At 39.7% G+C, this 23,967-nt stretch overlaps 1 protein-coding gene across 9 annotated transcripts; it reads left to right on the forward strand.

Annotated features, from left to right (window-relative positions):
- The first annotated feature begins 4,982 nt into the window (after positions 1-4,982).
- LOC131242049 (polypyrimidine tract-binding protein homolog 1) lies at positions 4,983-23,065 on the forward strand. Of its 9 annotated transcripts, none has more exons than XM_058240411.1 (11): positions 7,824-7,977; positions 8,187-8,248; positions 8,362-8,402; positions 8,900-8,962; positions 9,080-9,153; positions 9,248-9,343; positions 21,127-21,184; positions 21,261-21,365; positions 21,457-21,538; positions 22,031-22,143; positions 22,348-23,065. In XM_058240411.1, exons 1-11 carry the CDS (start codon positions 7,964-7,966, stop codon positions 22,807-22,809), a joined length of 1,170 nt encoding a protein of 389 aa, XP_058096394.1. In that variant the 5' UTR covers positions 7,824-7,963; the 3' UTR covers positions 22,810-23,065. The 9 variants fall into 9 exon arrangements, 8 of the variants coding, with proteins under 8 accessions (XP_058096401.1, XP_058096393.1, XP_058096394.1 ...); XM_058240412.1 differs by having other exon boundaries at positions 8,190-8,248; XM_058240413.1 differs by having other exon boundaries at positions 7,860-7,977; positions 8,079-8,248.
- Positions 23,066-23,967: the final 902 nt, after the last annotated feature.

Raw genomic sequence — 23,967 nt, forward strand, 5'->3', positions numbered from 1 at the left:
TGACATAGAAGATTTGTTTAGTGCCCCTGGGCTTGTGTGTAGGAGCTGAACCCATGGTACAGTTGACCAAGGCATTGATCCAATGGGGCTTGGAGTGGACGTGCCATACCCCAAAAAACTCCCAAATTTGAGGATCCTAGTTGTCTCGAATGTGGATTGCTTTTGTAAATTTTCTTTTATTGCCATTGACTGAAGATTAGATTGACAAAATTGTAGAGATATTTGGAGCACAGTTCATCCATGTGGGGCCCATTAATGTGATCCATGTCATTATGAATGGACTCAGGGCACTGAGAATACGGCCTTTGTTGAGATGAATTTCCCTACATGGGATTATGTGCGTGTGTTAGGGAATTAGTGCCATGTGAACAATAGGCCCCCACCATGAAGATCACCATTCTTGAAGATAAGGTTGATCCGTTAGGTGAGCCACACTTATAATTTGAATTGGGTCATTGGTTGTCCATTTATTCCAACAGTGCGGTCCACTTGATGAGTGGGCTGATGTGAATTTTTGTTCCAATTGATCTTCATGTTCAGCTCCGCATTTTGCATGGTAATGATGTTCTAGAACAAGGCCTAAAGAGCAGGTTGTATCATTTTGGACATATGTGGGATTATAATTAGTGGTCCAAGCCGTTGGTGTGATGGTCCCAAATTGGATTGACCACGATCGAAAACACCATAAGACACTTGCCATCTTCATCGTTTCCGTGTTTGAGTGTAGACGGCTTCCAAACATCTAGCTGGAGGCCATCAAAAGGGCATTTGGCTCCATCCATGCAAATAATAGCTACAAATTCTATAGACGCAAAGAATGCCGCAAATGGCTACACCCAAAGCCCTTTCTGCTATATGCAAACCCACCCCAAGCCAGAGCTTTTGTTAGCTACCTAGGACCTTTGCTTTTTAAGCGCCCGTTTGGATGCTAGTAAGTTGGGAAAGTGGGAAGTGACTTACAGGAAAGTCACTTACAAGTGGTGTTAGGGGAAGAAAAATCACCTGTAAGTCACTTACAGGCAAATCTATCAAAAAATTGCAGGGGGATGGGGTGATTGCAAGGGGATGGGAGTGAGAAGTCACTTCCCTGTAAGTCACTCATAGACTCAACGGTCGGATTTTTAAAATGAGGGGAAGAGGGAGAAATGCACCATTTCCTCGCCTTTCATCAACCAGTCGGAACAGCTCTCCCTCTCTGCAATCTCTCTCTGCAATTACCGCCTTCATTCTCTTCTCCTCCTAAACTGGTAGGGTTTCATCTACCCTTTTTTACTCCTTTGAAAACGGGAGTGGTTTGACATTACTCTATAAGGCACGCTCATTTACGCATGTGCGCACGTGCCCATTTTTTCACACGTGTCATGGGCCTCTAATCTGAATGGTACATGTGATGCATCGTCCCATGAAACCAACGAGGACCAATTTTCGCCCTGATTTGAAACTCTGGTAGGCCATAGAAAAGAAATATGCAAGTCAAGGTGGGAAAATGTTTTCTTTTGTCATGGCCCGCCAATGTTTTATATCAAAGTAAACATTAGGTCAATTTTCATGGGGTTCTGCATCACGTGGACCGTTCAAATTTTGGACTCAAATCATGTGTGATGAGTTTTCAAAAAGTTCTCAGGAGAACTCTTACCAACTGTGCACGGCTAAGTATCCCGCATGAAGGGATTGCGTGCTGAGTAATGCATAAATTCTATGGGATCCACCATGATATATGTATTTGATCCACATTGTCCATCCATAGTAATAGTTAATTTTAAGTCCCGATCCTAAAAATAAAAATTAGCTATATGCAAAGATCAAGTGGACCACACCACAGGAAATAGTGTGAATTGAGTGTATACTGTTGAAAATTTCTAGGGGGCCACAGAAGTTATGGATCAAGCTGGTTTTTTATTTTTCATTTTTTTCCCTTTATCTATGTGTTTGTGATCTTATGAACATGTTGGATGACAAATAAAAATCACTATGGGCATTAGAAAGGTTTCAACGGTCCAAATCATTATTTTCACTTTTTCCTATGGTATGGTCCAGTTGAGCTTTGGATATGATTAAATTTATGGCTCAAGGTCTACATTTAGATGAAAAAATGTACTTTTTATTATTAAATAAGACATTGTTAATGTACTTTGATTATTATATTTGCTATTAATATTTTTAAGTTTATTCCTAATGTTTAAATTAAGTTATTGCTTTATTATATATATTTTTTGAATTCATGGGCCTACTTTTATGGCTCACTTGATAATTAGTTTTGCCTAATAATTAGCTTAAATATTTATTTTGATAGGTTTAATAAAATGATATATCTGATCTCATTCATTCTTACATGATCATAATACTTTAGAACAATTCTCTAATTCAAGCACTGTTTGGTGTAAATATACAACTTTTCATATGTAAGTAACTTACATATTATCCAAACAGAAAAATTAACTTACCCTTAAGTGACTTACAACTTATATTTAAACAGGTTACTTGTAAGTGATTTTCACCCGTAAGTGATTTACCCATAAGTGACTTTCACCTGTAAGTGACTTATAGGCATCCAAACAAGCCCTAAGGGTCTAATACCTTCTTCGCTTGACATAAGGCATCATAAGAGTTTTGTTTGTGCTACTAAAGTAGCTTATCTTGATTTCTACTTATCCAACAAATATAAGTACGTTTGATTTATATATTTATTAGAAAAAAATTCATTTAGTTTCTAATATCATTGAGTAATTTTTAAATTTCATTTTTTTTCTTTCTTCTTTTTCCTTTAAAAATAAAAAATAAATTTAATATCTTTAGTTAAAAACTCTTCTAATTTTTACTTATTCATGTGAGGTCTGTCTTTAATATCTACCATTCATCATGTGAGGCTAACCTTTGATGTGAACTATTTAATATGTTGAACCCATTTTGGCTCTATCTTCAACGTGAACCATCTATTGCATGAGGTGTACCTTTAATATGGACCATCCACCTTGTAAGGCCCTCGTTTACTACAGTTATGCAAGGCCTTTTTTGGATGTGGGTTGTCCATGACATTGGATGTGGATCATCCATCATGTGGGGCCCACCTTTAACATGAATCATCCATCATGCAAGGCCTGACTTCAAAGAGGGCCTCCATCATATAGGAGCCACATTGGACGTAGGGCCATTAAACATATGGGGTCAACCTTTGACGTGGACCATCCATTATGTGAGGCTCATCTTATTGTGGGATATCCATCATGCAGTGCCCGCCATCAATGCTAATTGCCCACCAAGTGGGGCCTACCTTCAATGGCTACCATTCATCACATGAAGCCCACCTTTGATTTGGAACATACATTGTGTGGGCCCCACCTTTGAAATTAACTGACCATCCACCTTGGATGTGGGGCATTCATCATTAGGGTCTAACATTTGATGTGGACCATCCATTATATGTGACCCACCTTAATATGCATCGTCTATCATGTGAAGCCCACCTTTAATGTCCATTGCTCATCATGTGGAGACCACCTTTGATGTCGATCATCTATCATGTGGACCCTACCTTCAAAGTGAGTTGTCCCTCAGAGGGGTCTGCCTTAGATTTAAACCATTCATAATTAAGGTTGACCTTTGATGTGGACTGTCCATTATGTGCCCACCTTGACATGGGTCATCCATCATGTGGGGGGCCCACCTTGGTGGGGATAATCCATTATTTGGGCCCTACCTTTGATATGGACCATCTATCATATGGGGCTACATTTGTTGTGGACCATCCTTTACGTGGAGAGATGAGAAAGTGAGAAAATAAGAAAAAAAACTAAAATACAAAAAAATTCAGAATGGTTTATTAACAAAATAGAATGTTTTTTCTGCTTATTTGTTATTTTTTTATTTATCTTTTTTCAGAAAAAAAAAAAGAAAAAAGAGAAGAGGAAAAAAGAAGATAGGCTGTTTTATTTATTTGATATTATTATTTTCATTTTTTTATTTTCTAAAGAAGAAAAAAAAGATATTGAATGTATATTTTTTATTTATTAACTCGCCTTCTTAAAAAAAAAAAGGAAAAAAAAGAATAAAAGAAAAAGAACTAAGATAGGTGCATTTTCAAAAAAAAAAAAAAAAAACAAAAAAGAATAAGAATGAGAAAAAAGAAAAGGAAATATAAAAAGTTATTTGAGATTCAATTTTCTTTTTTTCTTTTTTCTTTTTAAAAGAAAAGAAAGAAGAAGGAAAAGAAGAAAAATGAGAAGCAAGGGCATTTTCGTTCGTAAAAATGTCCAGCAGTGTTATAGGTTTTGTTTTTGTTTTTGTTTAAAGCTTGTCTATTTTTTAATTAAGGCAAACAATAAGCCTATTTTGTTAACAAATTAAAATTAAAAAGACGTTTTTTTTAAAAATTTTTTTTTTAAAATTTTGGTTATAAGTTTAAACTAATAAATTACTTGGTGACTTCGAAATTAATATTGTTTTTTAAAAAATAACTTACTTGTTGCCAATATTTAATAAAAAATAAAAAAAACAAAAAAAAACAAAAACACTTACCTAGGCTAAAGCCATAACCACGTAGCAAAGACATCCATCAAAATCAACTTGTTCATAGCCACCGTATCTTCACCATTAATCTTAAAAACCTGTTTAATACAAAAACTTAAAAGAGTGGCCACATAATTGTGAAGACAGTAAAATTATGCCTAAAACTTTTAAATTCATTTGGTGTGGTACACATAAGTCTTGGATTTTATTGATTTTCAGGGAATCCATTCATCGTGGTGCGGCGCATCAGATGAGTGGATTGGATGGTACACGCATGCTGTTAAGAGCCCACACACAAAATGGACGATTTAATCTCAACCGTTTCATATGGTGTAGCCCACCCGAGTGCCTGATTTTTGGGCCCCACCCATACATAGGGTGTACGCCTGATGGAGAGGATGGATGGTTAATCGCTAATCCAGCGCCGCATGTATCAGAGAAATCGCGGAATCGGAGGTAACTTACTATAAAATCACATCCAAGTCATCGATACGGAAACTCGAACCGAGAGCCGTCTCTTTTCCCCAGGTCGGTCGAAACCCTAGCCATTCCTCCCTTTTCAAACCCTAGTTTCTCTCCTTCTAATAAGCGGAGATTGCAGATAGATTTTTATAATCCTAGACGATGTCGTCTTCTTCGAGCCAGCCCCAGTTCCGTTACACGCAGACCCCATCGAAGGTGCTGCACCTTCGCAATCTTCCATGGGAGTGCACTGAAGAGGAGCTCGTCGAGCTCTGCAAGCCTTTCGGCAAGATCGTCAACACCAAATGCAACGTTGGTGCCAACCGCAATCAGGCTTTCGTTGAATTCGTGAGTATTCATCCCCTTTTCCCCCCTTTAATAATTAGGTCTACTTTCTTTAATTGGAGCTCATCGACTTAGTCCCTATTTCTGTTTCGGGATGCAAGAATTCTGATTTCAGTGAAACTAATTGCACGAGCCCTAAATTTTTGGGGTTTTTGAGGATTCCATGTTTAGAAGGATCTGGGAGGCAATTTAGCATAATTAGTGTTATCAGGGCGTTCGCATTTATACGATCCTTGCATGAGGATATGCGTGGTACCTCAAGTGTTTCGGATGGTACCAGTGCTGACCATGATTCACTGAACCAAAGTACTGGTCTGATGTGACCCCTATATGTATCATGCTCCGAAAATATCCCAAATTTGAAGATCCTGTCCTCTAATCGCTGGTATTTCTTTCACTTGCATGCGGGTCGTTGCTGCAGTTTTCAATTGCTCACCAGCTATTTACAGACCAGTAATTGCAATGTTAATTTTATGGATTGTGCTAGGCTCTTTGATTGTGATTGCACTGGCTCTTTACAAGTCTTAGGATGAGTTTTCATGTATCCCAACTTGCTGCTAGAGCGGATAACTGACAGTCTAGGTGGAAATCCGGAACCATATTAAGCAGGATATGGTTATTCTGTCTTTTTCGTGTTGCCATGAATCAATATCCCAGTGATTGGGGTGGAAAAGTATCCCACCTTCTTCTCTTCCTCAGAGCACCTCGAGACTTGAAATTCAACCTAGGGTCCTAGGGTCATGGATTCAAAACTTGATCTAATGCTTCATCTGCTTACCTTTGAAGTTTCATTCTTCTTCTTTTCCCCTTCTGTACTTGAATAGTCTGAGATTAAGTTTTTTCGTATTTATTTTCTGGTTCAGTTTTTGTTAATCTTATCACATTAAGTTGTAGTGCAAACTTAATGATAGTAATAATAATGATGTTATTGTGTTTTTAAGTATTCACTTGACTTCTTTTTTTTTTTCCTATGGCTTTTAAGGAAATTGATTTATGGCATGTCTCTAGTGTAGGACAGTCAATTCAATTTGGTGAGTTACAGAATTCCTGACTATGGGATGGTCTAAGTGGCCCTTCTCTCCTGAATCTTGTGGAAAATTCTCCCCTATGGCCCTATCCAATCATGTGGTAGCAGGGAAGCAAGGAAATGGTAGGATATTTGAGAAAAAGGTTACTCCTTTTGAGCCCATTAAAAGAATAACCGTTGCTTCCTTAGTTGATTGGACCAAAGGTGGGACTGGAATTCCTGGATATCGCTGTAGAATCTTTATGGGGTTGGAGTTCTACAAGGGCAGTGGTAGGAACGCTTGGTTAGTCGCGGGTGGTATGTTTGGAAGTTTCTGTTGGCATTGCATCTTGTCTGTTTTTGTTTTCTTGGTTGCCTTTTGGCACTTGGGGGTGCTGCATAGTCGCATTTCATGCTTGTGTGAGTGATAAGATGGTCACTCAGGTCATTGTCATCTAGCAGTTCCCTTTGCACTTCGTGTTTCTTGTTTCAGTTTTTAATAAACTAGTGGTTGTCACTTGAAAATATTTACAATAGGTACAAGAGTTTTTTCAAGTATTATTTTTTGTGGAATTTGTCGATCTGATTAAATCCCTAATGTTCCTGAAACGTGAAAAGTAGCAAGTGAAATTTTATTAAAAGCAAAAGAAAAGACTCAGAGGGCTGAAATAAACAACTAGGATTGTGAGAGATCATCTTGAGACAATACAAAGCCTAGGCCTCCACCACCCACATGATCATTTCGATCCCTGCTTGAGCTGTGAAAGGCATTGAGAACCTATACCCTACTATTACTAGCCATTTGGAATATAACCTTCTTTTTTTATTTGTTACAAAACGATCTATTATTTTGTTTATAGACACAATGCTGCCAAAATGGTTAGTTTCTAAATCAACCCTCTTCTTTTTCCATTGCACACCCCTTACCATGCCCCTTGATAGAGTGGAATGGCATAATAGGATTCATGTAACCAACCCCAATTAGTTGAGATAAGGCTTAGATGATGATGATGATGATGACCCTTTGCCATGTTTGGAAGGAGTCCTGAATCCTGCATATCATCATCACCCAATCTGTTCAAAAGAGTCCCAAGAACCTACTCCACATGTCACTGGTGTACTCACAATGTATGAGGAATTGAGGATATGTTCGATTGATTCCTGATTTATGAGGGCAAAGGATGCACACATTTGGAATAACCATATTTCTCCATCTTAGATTCTTAGATGATTTATGGTAAGAATTTTGGGTCAACTCTAAATACATGCTGTGAAAATATCCGTCTGTATGATTCATTCTCGTATTGATGCTGACATAGTTTCCCTTTATTTTTAGGAATGTAGATTTATGCTATTCTGATGATAAGTAATTTCATATTTTGTTGATTAAGATGCATTAAATTGCACTCAGAATCTATTCTTACTGAATATATTTTCTGCTATTACAGGTGGACCTTAATCAGGCTATTTCTATGGTTTCATATTACGCCTCTTCATCAGAACCTGCACAGGTCCGTGGTAAAACCGTATACATTCAATATTCTAATAGACAAGAAATTGTGAACAATAAAAGCACCGGTGATGTTGCTGGGAATGTCTTGCTTGTGACCATTGAAGGTGTTGAGGCCGGCGATGTCAGCATAGATGTTATTCACTTGGTGAGTTCTTATTGATAATTGTTCTTTACACCTTCGTGGCTATTCATATCATATAAATACCAGATTTAAAAGTTACCTTTTGCCTGGTTGACACGATGTAGGAAAAAATGGGCTATATGGGTGTTTCTTTGGTCTACATAAGCTTTGTAGGATACAAATGGTTTTACGCAATACCTTGACTTCTGGTTGACATACTCTGCATGGATCAGCAGGTCCATGTTAACACAGCGAAATCCTCATTGTCAGCCTACTGCATTGGGAGACATATCACGTTTGTTTTGCCTATCTCTCTCTTTTGAACGTTCCGTTCTAATCCATGTGCACATAGTATTACATTAATGGTATTTCTTCTAACTGTTCTTGATGCGTCATGCTCAATTCAAGTTGTAGGATGCTCCAACCTGTATGGAAGCTGTATTTTTGAGGTTAAACTCCATAACCTTTTGTTTGCTTAAATAGGTCTTTTCTTTTGTTGTTGATTTCAATGGTTGTTGCTTCAATCAATAGGGGCTTGTGCACCCTTCTGTAGCTTTCTGTTGGATATTTCCCAGAGTATTATTAATATTATCAAGAAATTTGTGTCTAGCTTTGCTTGTTAGATTCTGTCACATCATGTATGTGATGTTTTTCTCATTGAATCTGTTTTTGCTTGGATGACAATAAAAATCTGTTTTGCTTGGAGACAGTGTGTAAAGAAGATCATATGCATCATTTCCTTTTTTAACTCTTATCTCGCACCACATATCAATCCTCCGGTGTTTATATGAATGCCACGCTTTTACCTACAGGTGCCTTTCTGCACTTAAATGAGATTTATTGGTACCGTCTCTTGGCAGTCATTATGTCAGCATCTGCAATGCTCCCTGATGACGTATTTCATTCTTAACTGGGGTGCAAATATCTAATTCACATTATGTTTCAGGTGTTCTCCGCCTTTGGGTTCGTACACAAAATTGCTACCTTTGAGAAAGCTGCTGGTTTTCAGGTATGCATTTATTGTTGCATTCAAAATCTTTTTGTTTCCAGAATCTGCACAATAGCTTGTGTAGGGGCTTCACTCTCTGTGGTATATTCATTTCCTGTGGGAAACATATTTCTACAGGCATTAATCCAGTTCAGTGATTCGGTGACTGCCTCGGCAGCACGAGATGCATTGGATGGAAGAAGTATTCCTAGGTAAGCAGTTTTTCTTTCTGTGGAAATTTAAATTTAGGATGCTTCTGATTCCAAATTTGGAAGTTGCTTGACTCTTAAATTTGGAAAATGCCAGGTACTTGCTTCCAGAGCATGTTAGCACATGCCACTTACGTATTTCGTTCTCTGCGCACACTGATTTGAATATCAAGTTTCAATCACATCGTAGCAGGTATCAACAAGCTTTTGGAGCCATTTCATTTGTGTTTCTTTCGTTAGTATTAGATAATGCCCATTCTTGAATCGATCACTCTCATATAATTTTGTACGTCACAGATTTTTACAATTGAAGGGCTGCCAATTGTCATGTGCATTTTGTTATCTGGGATTATTGAATCCTGCTATCCAAATGTTTTATTCAGTTATTTGCTTTAATTTGGCACTCACTGTAGCAGTACTTTTCAGAGCTCCTATTCTTAGTACTCAGCAATAATAGCCATCTTTGTCTTGACACCTGTGATTTTATCATTTCTTGGTGCCTGAAATTTAACTTGTTAGGAGTATGAAAAGTTGAAAACTTTTCCTACCATGATATCAGATTTATACACCCTACATCACAAATTGTGTTGAATAAATTGTCTATATATTGGATGTATAATTATATATGTATGTATCCTGAAATTGATGTGATATTAGAAGTTTTCAAAGAAGGAAACTACAATTATTGGGTATTGGTCCTTCAGTGCATTAAATGCACATAGAATCAAGTGGTGATTTCAAGAAACAAAAGATATGGGAACTTGTGATTATTTTGAACATGAAAAAGATACATCGGACATAAAAATAATGGTCCACTAAAGACGATCCCAGAAATGAAGGCTTACTAATGACCAAGGTATGCCAAAACGGTTACGTAACAGCAATGGTGGTGACTTCCGTGTTAACGGTGGTAACCATTATGCGTTACGTGGCTGACATGGCAGCACCGTTGTTACAGAAAAAATGGCCTGTAACGGTCCCATGATGGGACCTAAACAGATTTCCCCCCCAGAAGGCTGTAAAATGGTTGCTACAGTCCATATTGTAATGGTAACGACGGTGGTCATTACAATCACCGTTACTGTCATGGAATAACTTGCTAATGATATGACCTTGAATCAACTAATTACGCATACTCCTACTTAAGTTTATAGAAGGAAGTGGTTCTTGTGCATGATTTTGATACCTGGATCCTCCAAAAATACCCACAGTACATTTATCAACATTATACGAACTGGGTACAGATAAAATATGGCTCAGTAGCATCCGATGTTATGCCACTTCGTTTGGAGGAGTGCCGTAGATCCCATGTTGGAGGAGTAAGCCCCTTTTATGAAAAGGATTTACTTGATACATTGGTAGCACATACCTATTCATGCACCTACAATTGCATCATACATGTGGGCTCGTATATACTATAATCTAAACTATTCAAATCGTGAACTCTACCATACATGATATCATGGGGCTATTCTGAGAATGATAGCCAACGCATGCAGCCCAAAGGTCAGTCCTTAGTACCACTGAATTAAAATGAATAGAGCCTAAGGGAACAAAGGAACCTCAATCAATCGCACACAGGGACTTAAGAGTTCTATAGCACCAAAACGGCCTTATTATTTTCACCAAGGAAATAGTACATACACAGTACACTGGCCTATGGCTTCTCTACAATGCCAATGGGGTCATAAAAACAAATGAATATGGTTACAAGCATTTATGGCCAGTTGTAACTGCTGCTATGTGTCTGAGGTCCTCAACCTTGCAATAACTACCATAACTGTGCTCCTTTAATCCCATTTGACTGTTTTCTCACTTGTTTGAGCATGTGCTCCAACTGCTAGCTTTGGTCTTGTTGTTGCATTGGTCCTGCCATGCAACTCTAACCATGCGCCACACTTGGTCTGTCTAGAGTCAGGAACGTGCCAATGAGTGGCTACTGAACATGGGGGTTATAGGCGGGCACATGATATCACATTTTATTGGACGGCCCGTGATGTTATTTCTGTTGATATTACAAACACATCGTACTCTTGGATTAAATTTGCAACAAGTCCCCGAACAACGCTGCATCGTATTCTTGCTGCATCCATGCCCTGAGTTTTTTATTTTATTTATTTTTTGTGGGGTTATATTTTGATGCTTGTAGGGTTGTAATACTCGATCGTTCACAATCTCAACCAATCCTTCCTGTATCTATGTAACATAGGCCTACATAGAGTTGCCCTTGGTGAACCTAACACCTACGGCATAGAAAATTTTCCGAGAAGTGGAAATGGTTGAATGATGATCTAAGCATTAGCATTGGGCTACAACTATTAGCAATCCACTCAAGCAGCCTAGAGTTCTCATTCCCATCTATGTACTTCTGTTGTTTTCTAACAACAACATGGTTTTGAGGACCAGACAACTCTTTTGGAAAAACTTGTGCCGCCGCTCGTATTGGCCATGTGATGCAGGACAACTAACCACTTGCTCTAAAAGCTCAAATTGATAGAGCTTGGCAAATCAATCCCTTTTATCTTATAGCCCAGGCCGTACATCTTATGTGTTAGGTCCTCAGCCGAACCCCCTTCGTGGGCCCCACATCACACGGGTGGGTTCCGCCTCACACGGGCTGCCCACCCTGAGTGTGCCTCTCCATCTCACAAGCCACCCCACTCAAGCTCGATGTGAAAATGCCCCTGCATTGGTGAGAAGTCTTGAACATAAGACATCCCGCTCTGATACCACTTTGATGCAGGACAACTAACATAGCCTAGGCCCCCCACAACCCTGGGTTAGGTCCTTGGTCGAACCCCTCTCATGGGCCCCACATCACATGGGTTCCACATCACACGAGCTACCCACCTCACATGGGCCGCCCACCCCGAGTGTGCCCCTACATCCCACAGGCCACCCTACTCGAGGCCGGTGTGAAAATGCCCCTGCATTACCCTGCGCATGTAGCTTGCCATGCTTAATTGTAGCTGGAATAGAGTTGAAATCAATAGTTGTCATCTGCAGTAGGAAATGCTGTTGATAGTTGCTGTCTAAAGGTGTCAATATTTATAGATGATAAAAGCTTCTATATTTTGGAATGCTGCTGTTTTTTTAATGTCAATAGCTATGGTTAACCCTTTTCCACTGCAAGTAGAAAGGTTTTTGAATCCCTATACTTATATTGTGTTGTTCAAAATTTTAATTCTATGTATACATTGATCTATTCATAACTCATGTTTGCGATTTAACATTAATCTTGTGGGAGTGTTTCTGCTATTTTATTTTATTATTCTTCCATGGTGGACCATTCTGTAAAACGCTCTGGGTAGACTCTTTTACGCTGCAATTTGAGAGATTTCTTATATATCTTTTAATCTGGTGTTCTGATCTTCATATAACCTTTATCCATCCATATCACATTTTTGTTGTCAGATTTGCTCGATGACCCTCAATTGAGTGGTCCTTTTCTTGTATAGAAATCATTTTCCCTACTTACAGTATATCCCTTAATTACAGCATAACAGCAGCATCTATATCCCCTAATTACAGCCCTTAATTATAACAGCAGCATCTATATCCCCTAATTACAGCTCTTAATTACAGCATAACAGCAGCATCTATATCTCCTAATTACAGCCCTTAATTACAGCACAATAGTAGCATTTATATCCCCTAATTACAGCAGCATCTATATCCCTTAATTACAGCATCTATATCCCCTAATTACAGCCCTTAATTACAGCATAACAACAACATCTATATCCTCTAATTACAGCATAATATCTCCTAATTACAGCAACATCTCTGTCCCCTAATTACAACATCTATATCCCCTAATTACAACGCTTAATTACAGCATAACAACAGCATCTATATCCCCTAATTATAGCTCTTAATTACAGCAATATGGTAGGTTTGTTGTCTATTCTACTAACATCCCCCCTCAAATTGATGCTGGTCAATCATGAAGCATCAATTTGCCAACAAGAAATTGATGACGTAGTCGTGTCATAGCTTTGGTGAAAACGTCTGCTATCTGAAGGTCGCTTGAGACATGTGGAAGAGAGATAACCCGGGTATCAACAACTTCCCGAATAGAATGGCAGTCCACCTCAATATGTTTGGTACGCTCGTGATAGACGGGATTGGTAGCGATCTGAATAGCACTCGTATTATCAGCATGAAGAGGAGTGGGAGTAGACTGAGGAAAACCTATTTCATCAAGTAAGCCAAGGAGCCACAATCTCCGAGCAGGCTGCCAACATGGCACGGTCAGTCGAAGATTTGGAAACACGATTCTGTTTCTTAATCTTCTAAGAGATAAGTGAATCACTAAGAAACATACACCAGCTGGACCGACGAGTATCATGACATCTTGCCCAATCAGCATCACTAAAAGCTACAAGGCGAAGAGGAGTACTAGTAGAGAAGAACAAGCCACGGTGAGAGGAACTTTGGAGATATTGAATTATTCGGCGGATTGCGGCAAGATGAAGGTGGCGAGGAGACTGCAGAAATTGACTGACTTGCTGGACAGCAAAGGAGATGTCAGGCCGTGTAATAGTGAGATAATTGAGACTACCAACTAACTGTCGAAACACCATGGGATCAGAAAGGAGATCCCCCTCACGTCGATACTTGACATTCACTTCCAAAGGGGTATCCATTGAAGAGGAGTCCTACCAACCAGACAAGGAAATCAAGGCCTTCGTGTATTTATGCTAATGCAGGAAAACTCCAGAGGAATCGAACTGAACCTCCAAACCGAGGAAATACCGGAGAGGACCAAGATCCTTCATATGGAATGAATCATGAAGATGTTGCTTGAGTTGATCAATGAGGGCAGAATCAGTCCCAGTGATGACAATGTCGTCGACATAAACTAGAAGAAGAACGATACCAACAGAAGTCGTACAAAGAAACAAAGAAGAATCATACTGGCTTTAGATGAAAGAAAATCGAAGGTAGCCCGAAACTTATCAAACCAAGCCCGGGGAGCCTGTTTCAAACCATACAGAGAGTGCTTTAGCTTACACACATTCGACGTTGATGATGAGCAGAGGCCAGGAGGAGGTGTCATGTAAACATCTTCCTGTAAATCAATGTGAAGAAATGCGTTCTTCACATCCATCTGGCAAAGGGACCATCCCTGAGAGGCTGCGATGGCAATAATAGTACACATAGTGGTCATTTTAGCGATAGGAGCAAACGTCTCCTCATAGTCAACCCCATACTCCTGGCGGTTACCAAGGGCAATCAAACGAGCCTTATAACGGTCCACAGACCCATCAGGCCGAAGTTTCACAGAAAAAACCCACTTACACCCGATTAGCTTGACATGAGAAGGACAAGGGACCATGTCCCAAGTCTGATTTTCTTGAAGAGCTTGAAGTTCTTCCTGCATAGCCTTTCTCCAATACTCATGTTTATCAGCTTGTGAGTAGGAATTAGGAATCGACATAGTTGATAAGGTAGCTGTGAAGGAGGTATGAGGGAAACCATACCTATCCAGTTGATGAGAAGTACGGCTAGATCGTCGAGGAGGATGCAAAACGGGATTAGGTGGCAGATCAGACTCAGGAAGGGGTAGAGTTGGTCGATGACGTTCATATACAAAACCAGGCTTGAAGCGATCAGGAGGGCACATTAAATCATCAAAGTGAGGAAGAACAGAAACTGTAGGATATGATGGTAATAGAACTAGGAAAGAAATATTGATGCTCAAAGAAAACGATATTACGAGATACATGAAATTTATTGGAAGAAGCATCATAGCACACAAATCTTTTTTGAGATAAGTTATATCCCAAAAAGACATTGCACAGATTGCGCAGAGAGTTTGTGACGTTGATGCGGAGGTAGATGCACAAAACAGACAGCCAAAAGTGTGTAAGTCAAGAAAGCTAGGGTGCTGTTTATGTAGATGATAGTATGGAGAGTCGAAATTTAGCACTTTAGAAGGCAACCTATTAATCAAATATACTGCTGTAGCTAAAGCTTCAACCCAAAATTTAGGAGGAATAGAAGATGCAAGTAACAAGGTCCTAGCAACATCTAACAAATGTCGATTTTTGCGCTCAGCCACGCCATTCTGTTGAGGCGTATAAGGACACAAGCGGTGAGAAACAATTCCTTTGTGACGAAGAAACTCAAGAAATTCATGAGACATTCTCCACCAGAATCAGTTCATAAAGTCTTAATGCTAGTGGTAAATTGATTCTCAACATATGCTAGAAACGATTTGAAAACAGCAAAGACTTCAGACTTATAGCGCAAAAAATATACCCAAGTATGCCGACTATAGTCATCTATGAATGTCACAAAATATTTATAATGAGCATAAGAAATGACAGGAGTAATGCCCTATACATCACTATGAAAAAGGTTAAAGCAATTCTTTGCCCTACTCCCGGAAGAAGGGAAGGGAATAATCTTACTTTTTCCGATTTTACACGTAGAACAATCAAAAGACAACATGAGGCAAAAAAGAATCTTTTTTCCCAATGAACCAGAATTTAGCAAATGAGATAAAACAACATTGTTTGGATGGCCTAAACGTTTGTGCCATACTTCACAATTATTGGAGACAGTAGTACGAGCCAAAGAAATGATACTAGGAATGGAAAAGTATAATGGAAACAATCTCCCAACTTTAGACCCCTTCGCTATTGTCCTCCCCGACACCAGATCCTGCACATGACAACCATCACGAGAAAACTGAACATTATAATTATCATCCACTAATTGTCCAACCGAGATAAGACTCGTAGAAAGCCCGGGCGATACAAAAATATTAGTAAGTGATGGTGTGATATCACCAACCCCAGTAATCGGTAAACGATGGCCATTAGCAACTTGAATATTAGAAGAACCAGTGTACTTACGAACATTGCTAAGCATATTAGGAGAACTGGTCATGTGATTGGATGTAGCGGAGTCAACGAGCCAAGATTGAGAGGGTATAGTACATATAGTACCCTTACCTTGTAGCCCCAAAGTAGAAAATGCCGATACAATCATTTGCTGCACCATTTCTGGCGTAAGGGTAGGTGTAGCAGCAATGGAAGATGACACTGGAGCGAGATTTTGAGTGCTGGTTACCCCATCCGAAGTGTGGCCAGTAGCAGTAGTATGATAAGCATTCACGGGTCGGTTTTGAGGACGTGTTGGGCATTCTTTAATGATGTGCCCCTTCTGTTTATAGTAGCTACAGAATTTTTTAGCACAATGGGCAGCAATATGCCTATAATCTTTGCAACTGTAGCACTAAACTTTACGCATGTCTCGAACCCTCCCTTTGCCTTGAGCAGCGTATGCGACAACATTCTCTTGCGGAAGCGAAGATTAAGTAAGAAAACGTTGTTCCTCTTGAAGAAGTGCTCCAAAACACACGTCAAGAGATGGTGAAGGATCCCTGTGCATCAGGTTGGAGCGAATAGACTCGAATTCTGGCTTTAGTTTCATTAAAAACTGGTCTCTTTTGCTAACTTCATGGACTGCTTGAACTGCAGAGAGGGACTTGGCCAACACGTCGGCATACACAATGTCGGAAAACTCAGCCCAAAGATTCTGAAAACCACAGAAATATTCCTGAACAGAGAGTGTACCTTGGGAATAGGCAGCAAGATCAGTTTCCAACTGAAATCGCCGGACGGAATGATCGTGATGATAGACCTTTTTCAAGTACTCCCACATCGATTTAGCTGTCTTGTGCGGCCTTAAATTTAGTATAAGCAGTGGATCAATAGACCCAAGAATCTAAGTCATCACGCGAGCATCTTTCACCTTCCATTGAACCAACGTCGTAGGATCGGTAGGTGCTGGATCACTCCCATCAACATGTCCCCACAACTCCTTTCCCATGACAAAAAGTTGAAACTGAAACTCCCAGGCAGCATAATTCTTCCCAGTAAACCGAGTTTGAAAGACTTCTGAGTTGGAGTTGTTAGCCATAACTAGAATCTCTCGAAATGCACCAAAAAAAAAATGCAAACCAGAACCCGCACCCGAAAATCCAGAAAACTAGCGCCTAGAACCACGAAAATTAGACTAAAGACAAGGTTGCAGAGAGTGGCTCTGATACCATGTCAGATTTGCTCAATGACCCTCAATTGAGTGGTCCTTTTCTTATATAGAAATCATTTTTCCTACTTTACAATATATCCCTTAATTACAGCATAACAGCAGCATCTATATCCCTTAATTACAATCCTTAATCATAATTGCAGCATCAATATTCCCTAATTACAGCCCTTAATTACAGCATAACAGCAGCACCTATATCCCCTAATTACAGCCCTTAATTACAGCATAACAACAGCATCTATATCTCCTAATTACAGCAACATCTATATCCCCTAATTACAACCCTTAATTACAGCATAACAGCAACATCTATATCCCCTAATTACAGCAACATCTATGTCCCCTAATTATAGCATAACAACAGCATCTATATCCCCTAATTACAGCCCTTAATTACAGCAATATATGGTACAACAATATATGGTAGGTTCGTTGTCTATCCTACTAACATTTGTGATGTGCTAATAATAACAATATAGGAGCACTGCTATAATGTCTGTACTGATGCACTGATATTATGGGCTTCACAGTGCTTCAATGGCATGCATTTACAATAAGAATTATGACATCCGTGTTGCAGTGTTCAAAATATCATCCAATACGACTTGGTATCACTTAAGTTGTACCGGCATCATTGGGAACTGGCCCAATTCAGGCCACATGTATAGGAAAAACACCAGAATTGGCCCCAACCCAGTTCGACTTGTCTATAACTGGGAAGAGTTGGTGGTTACGACTTGTCTTAGTCAAGCCGAGTCGTGCCGATCGATTAGTCGTAGTTTTCAATCATTGTCTTTTCTTTTTTCTTTCTTTGTTTGTGTGTGTGTGACAGTGTGTGACAGTGACACACACACCCCCACCCACCCACCCACCCACCTTCATGGGGGCGCTGGCAACGTCCCAGACACTTCTAACTGGCGCATGGGGGATTATCTAGTGCAAACATTTTCACCACAATTGGGGCAAAAGATTGTTGTGGGCCCCACTGAGATGTGTTGATGACATCCACTCCGACCGTCATGCACGCCTTCCCTCGTTTGGCCATGGGCCCAAAAATCAACACGATCAATTAATCAAAAGTGGGCCAATAAGTAGGAATAGTTGGGTGGGTGGGCCCAGCCTAAGTCTCAGAATGGCCTGATTTTTTAGTTGTGCCATGCCATCATTTGGGGTAGAAGGCCATATCAATGGATTGGATGGCATATGCACAACATGGTGTGTTCTCTATGAGAATCAAGGGTGTGGTCCATCTGAGTGATGGATTGATCAGATTTTTGGATGCCTGGCCATATGAGGGAGGGCTTGTGTGATGTTCAATATGGATTTCATCAACACATGATGGTGGGACCCACGACAGAGTTATACCAAGAAGATGCGCGCGGATGAAATCGTTGTGAACTGTCTTAGAATTCTCACCATGCTTATCCATAAAGCAAGCCAATGACAGTTTTTTGGTATATCAAATGCTTTGATACTTCGCGGAGTATGGTGGTTGATGCACTAGGAACTTGCACACATGGCACGCATGTAACTCTAGATAAACTGTCCAAATTTTGGGTCCCATAAATAAAGTAAACACTGATTTATGTCTTAAAAGTCTGATTGGTGGATGTTCAACGGATGGTAAAAATGGGAAGTAGTTGCTCTGAATTAAAACAAGTTCCCATCAATCAAAGGTTAGGGTGCTTCACTGAATCTGTCTTTTAAATTCTGATCTACCCACCATGGGCCACACAATTAGATTGGATTGGAAGAGTCGTATGGGTGTGTCCGATATTTGTACGAGTTGCTATCCGAAACTGAGTCTTTAATCTAATGCTTGATATGTGTTGTACTTGATTCTACTTGCTATTGATTTCTTCTTTAGAATACAAATAATGTAGGATGATGAACCACAACAAATAAAATAACACTGTTTATGCACGAAAAACTCAGACTAATCATTCATACCTTCATGAGGTTGGCATCACACCTGATACTAAACATCACACCTTGTGTGAGCATAGGATGCTTGTATTGAGTGTCACACACTCACACCTAATAGGACAAGGAGTTACTTCTCGAAGCAAGAGAATCTCACTCTGCATAAAAGCTTTGTTTTTAAACTCCCAATGCATAAGAAGCTTTTAACATACATTTGAGTTTAATCCCTGCCATCAATGTTGGTGAAATATTAACAAGGACTAAAACATCCCTAAATCCTGCCGATTCTGTGTGTGTGTGTGTACAACGAACTATATCTGTGCTTAAGTGTGTGCGTGTGTATACACACGTATATAAGTGCATATATGTGTATACATGTATCATCATGATCATCTAAGCCTTATCCTAGTTAATTGGGATCAGCTATATGAATCCTATTCTGCCATTCCGCTCTATCAAGGGCCAGACCTTCAGGTAGAGTATAAGTCATCAAGTCTTTTTTTACCACCTTCTTCCACATCCTTTTAGGGTTAGCCATTGCCCTTTTAAGAGTCTACTTCCCTCATCTTATTACCTATTGGTGTTATTCCTAAGTTCCCTTGAATGCATTCATTTGCAATTCTATCCTTCCTCGTCTTCCTCCACATCAATCTCAACATCCTCATTTCAGCTACACATCCTGTGAACATGTTGTTCCTTTACTGCCCAACAGTCTGTCACATAAAGCATTGCTGGCCTTGTAGCTGTCCTATAAAATTTCCCTTTCAGTTTGAGTGATACATGTATGTGTATGTGTATGTCAATGCACGCACATACTTTTTGCAGTGGTTCCATGCAGATGTGGGGCCCAGTGATGTGTTCACAAAATCTAACCCATTCATAAGATGTGTGACCTCCAAAAGCCCCAAAGCACAAAAATCAGCCTGATCCAGAACAGGAACATGTTGAGACGGAGTGCCTGCACCGTGGGGCCCAACCATACTGTGGGATCCATTCATCCAGTCAAGATGAAGGTTTAGGCCCGTGGTATTAAAAAACGGTTAACGGCTGTTACATAATGGGAACTGTGGGATCCATTATGCGATACGGGGCTATAACGCCTGTTCTGATAAAAACAGCCCATTATGGACCGATAAATTTTCTTCCCTTGATTTTTTTTTATACCTTATTTTTTACCATGGGATGTGGCTGATTTTTGCACTAGGGGTAATGCCCATGATAGGGCCAACCAACTGGACAGGTCGAATGTCACACACATAAAGGTTGGAAGTTATCTGCTGGGTGGACTGTGACTTATAGTCCAATCAGTTGGACTTGATAGACCGTCTCTCTATCAAATATCTATCTTAATGTATTATGCTTCATGTTATTGAAAAAAACCCGGAGTCCTGTCACAGTGATACAATCCTTCTGTTGATCAGCTATAACTCAAATGATGTTAAAATCACATGTTATTGGGCTTGTTTAAAAGCTAGCTAGCTCAATAGGCTTTCAAACGGGACCAATTTGTATTATTGGCGTGGCCGAAAAGTGGGCTGCAAAACAATTGATGAAAATATCTATCCTATGGCCTAGTGTAACTAAATAGGGTAGAACTAGGACCCTTGGTGATTAAGGCTGCTAACTAATAGGCTACTAACTGAATTGAGAAACCCAAATTTAAGCCTATGTCGAAGAGGAACACAAGTCTCTAGGATCAAGTCAGTCGTATGTGTGGACCATATGAACCCGTCATATGATCTGTGTGATTGGGCCCCTCAATTGAGTGAACATATCATGGGATGACCTGGCCCATTGAACAGACAGATGACATGACCTTCTCATTGATCGTTGAATCGTGTGGTCCACCTGTGGATCTGCATCATGGATCTTTTTTTCCATTGGAAGTTTCTTGTTCTGCTGTTATGAGATGCTCTGATACAATTAATGTCATTCTCATGGCAAATTTTAATTCGTATTGTACAAACTCTTTGCGCAATTGTGCAGGGATTACACAAATCCTTACCTTCCCGTGAATCCTTCTGCAATTGAAGGAACTGTGCAGGTAGGATGCTATATATGTCAGAAATTTCCAACTCGTCTGTCACATTTATGTTGTTCTAATAAATAGTTCTATCCAGCCTACTTTAGGCCCTGATGGAAAGAAAAAGGAACCTGAGAGTAATGTGCTTCTTGCTTCCATTGAGAATATGCAATATGCTGTGACGGTGGATGTTCTTCATACGGTAAAACATTCCTTTCATTTTTAATTGTTGCTGGCTACATGTTTGGTAGGCATTCAAATCTGTTCATTGATGTTCGTTCTTCAATTTTCAGGTTTTCTCAGCATTTGGCACTGTACAGAAGATTGCTATCTTTGAGAAAAATGGGGGCATGCAGGCACTAATTCAGTATCCCGGTAGGGCTAGAGATTTGCATTGAAGTGAACATCTCTGTTATTTGAGTTGATGTCTATTCATTACATCAATTTTAACTAGAAAATGCACATGCTCTTACCTTTCATAACTAAACAAGCACACACTTTAGGACAGATGTTTTAAAAATGGAATGGGACCCAAATCTCCTCACTTTTTTTTTTCTGGGGTGGTTCACTGCCCACTAGTCCAATGATTCTGACCCATGATATCAGCCTGGCATCATAAATGAGTAAAGAAAGCCAAATAAATGTCTGACCCAGATGAGCTACCTGACCATGACAATTGGATGGGTTGATACCGACATTTCATGTGGTTTTCTTTCCCAAATGGGTATTTAATGATCCAACTGGACCTGGTCTAAACTAAGTCCAACCATCCAGCTTGGTCCGGCTTTTATAGACTGTTTTCTGTATCTCATTGAATTGAATGAGCACACTGTTAAAACTCATACTCATATTGGTTTATCCTTACAGATATCACAACTGCTGCAGTTGCTAAAGAAGCATTAGAGGGACACTGCATCTATGATGGTGGCTATTGTAAGCTTCATCTGTCATACTCTCGTCATACTGATCTCAATGTAAAGGTATAAATACAAGTTTTTAAGTTATGTCCATGAAAAAATGGGAAAAAATAAACGGCTTTAGGAGAAATCAGTGGGTCCTTATTGATCGAGATAAAGATAAACAGTTGGTCCATCAATGTATGCTTCTTGACACCTTTTTTTTCTGTTAATGAGTGAACTGTTTCTCCGTTTGGTTTGATTAGTTGTTTTGTCTTTGCATTTCAGGCCCATACTGACAGAAGCAGAGACTACACAATCCCTGATTCGGGTTTACTGGCAATGACACAAGCTCCTGGCCTGCCAACTACTGCCACTAGTTGGCAAAGTCCTCAGGCAGTTACTTCAGCTCCAATGTTTGGTGGAACTGGTGCACCTGCACAACTTCACAATGGGCAAATGCCAGCATGGGATTCAAGCATGCAAGCAGGACGCCCTAGTTTTGTCTCAGTACCAAGTTCATTTCCTGGCCAAACATATGGACCTTCCTCTGCTCCATATTCTACTCCAGGAGTTCTCCCTGGCCCGTCGGCTGAATCTCTTGCAGGATATGCAAAATCAAGCGGTTTTCAGCAACACGAGCAACCCTCTGGCATGGGCGCTCAGCGGATGCCTCAGTATGGTCTTGAACCAAATGCACGACCTGGTGGTACTCCACCCTCAGGTCAGCCTCCTCTGCATTATGCTTAGCAAGCTGTATCATCTTGCAGATTTCCTTAGACTGGGCATCTTCTTGGAATATACTGCTGCCTCCATTCTCCAATGTCTTTGGCAATGATTTGTGGTGGCTCATCATTATGAATATCTCTGTTGTGTTTTTGTGGATGCCACATGGAATCCTTTGAATTCAAGTTGCCATTAATGACCTTTATGCGTCATTGCATTCATATTTTTCTCATTGGCTTTGAATGATACAAATACAATGGTAGCTTGGTTGGTTGGTGCATGCCCTCGTCTCATCCTGTCAATTATGGTGGTTAATCTGTGTGAAGAGTTCAGGCTACGCTAGGATTTTTATTTTTATTTTTATATTGCATATGCACTAAGCATTTAATTCACTGTTGATGGTGTGGTTTTCAACTTCTCGTGCTTCATACTATTTGTAATCTTCAACAACTAATTTGATCAATATGTTGAAATATCAATAATCATGAATCACGTCCTTGCATGTGAAAATCCATGTCTTTTGTTGTTCCTGGCCTTTAGAAATGGTTCCTTGAAGCCTTCTCTGCATAACGTTTACAGATTGTTTGGTTCTTCTTCTTCTTTTCCCCCCCTTAATGAATGGTAGTTTGTTTAAACCATTAGGACTGCTGTTCAGACATTGATCTGCATAACGTTTACAGATTGTTTGATTCTTCTTCTTCTTCTTCTTCTTCCTTTCCCCCCCTCAATGAATGGTAGTTTGTTTAAACCATTAGGACTGCTGTTCAGACATTGATTAAATTTTAAGGCTACCAGACATGAGATATTTCTTTTTCTATTTAGCTTGATCACATGTGCATGTGTGACATTGTAGATATGCTTTGATGATTTATTGTTGAGTTCAAATTTTGTTACCTGGCATGACCTGTATTCTCTTTGCTAAAGCATGTGATGAGGTTAGGAATTATTTTTAAAGCTGCCGACAGTTCATAAAAATTGGCATAAAACATAGATTTAGCAGGAGAAGAAGCAAGTTTTTTGACTTCTGAATGAACCTTTTTTTTTTTCCATTCTTGTTAGCTTGTTAGTACACAGCACACTGTTAGCCACCACCCCCACTAGGGAATCCATTCCAAGACCTCAGTGTTGAAACGAGGTTATCTTCACTCAGTCTACCACTTGAGCTATGGATCGGACTTTTGA

The sequence above is a fragment of the Magnolia sinica genome, chromosome 4, assembly GCF_029962835.1.
Source record: "Magnolia sinica isolate HGM2019 chromosome 4, MsV1, whole genome shotgun sequence".
Lineage (NCBI taxonomy): Eukaryota > Viridiplantae > Streptophyta > Magnoliopsida > Magnoliales > Magnoliaceae > Magnolia > Magnolia sinica.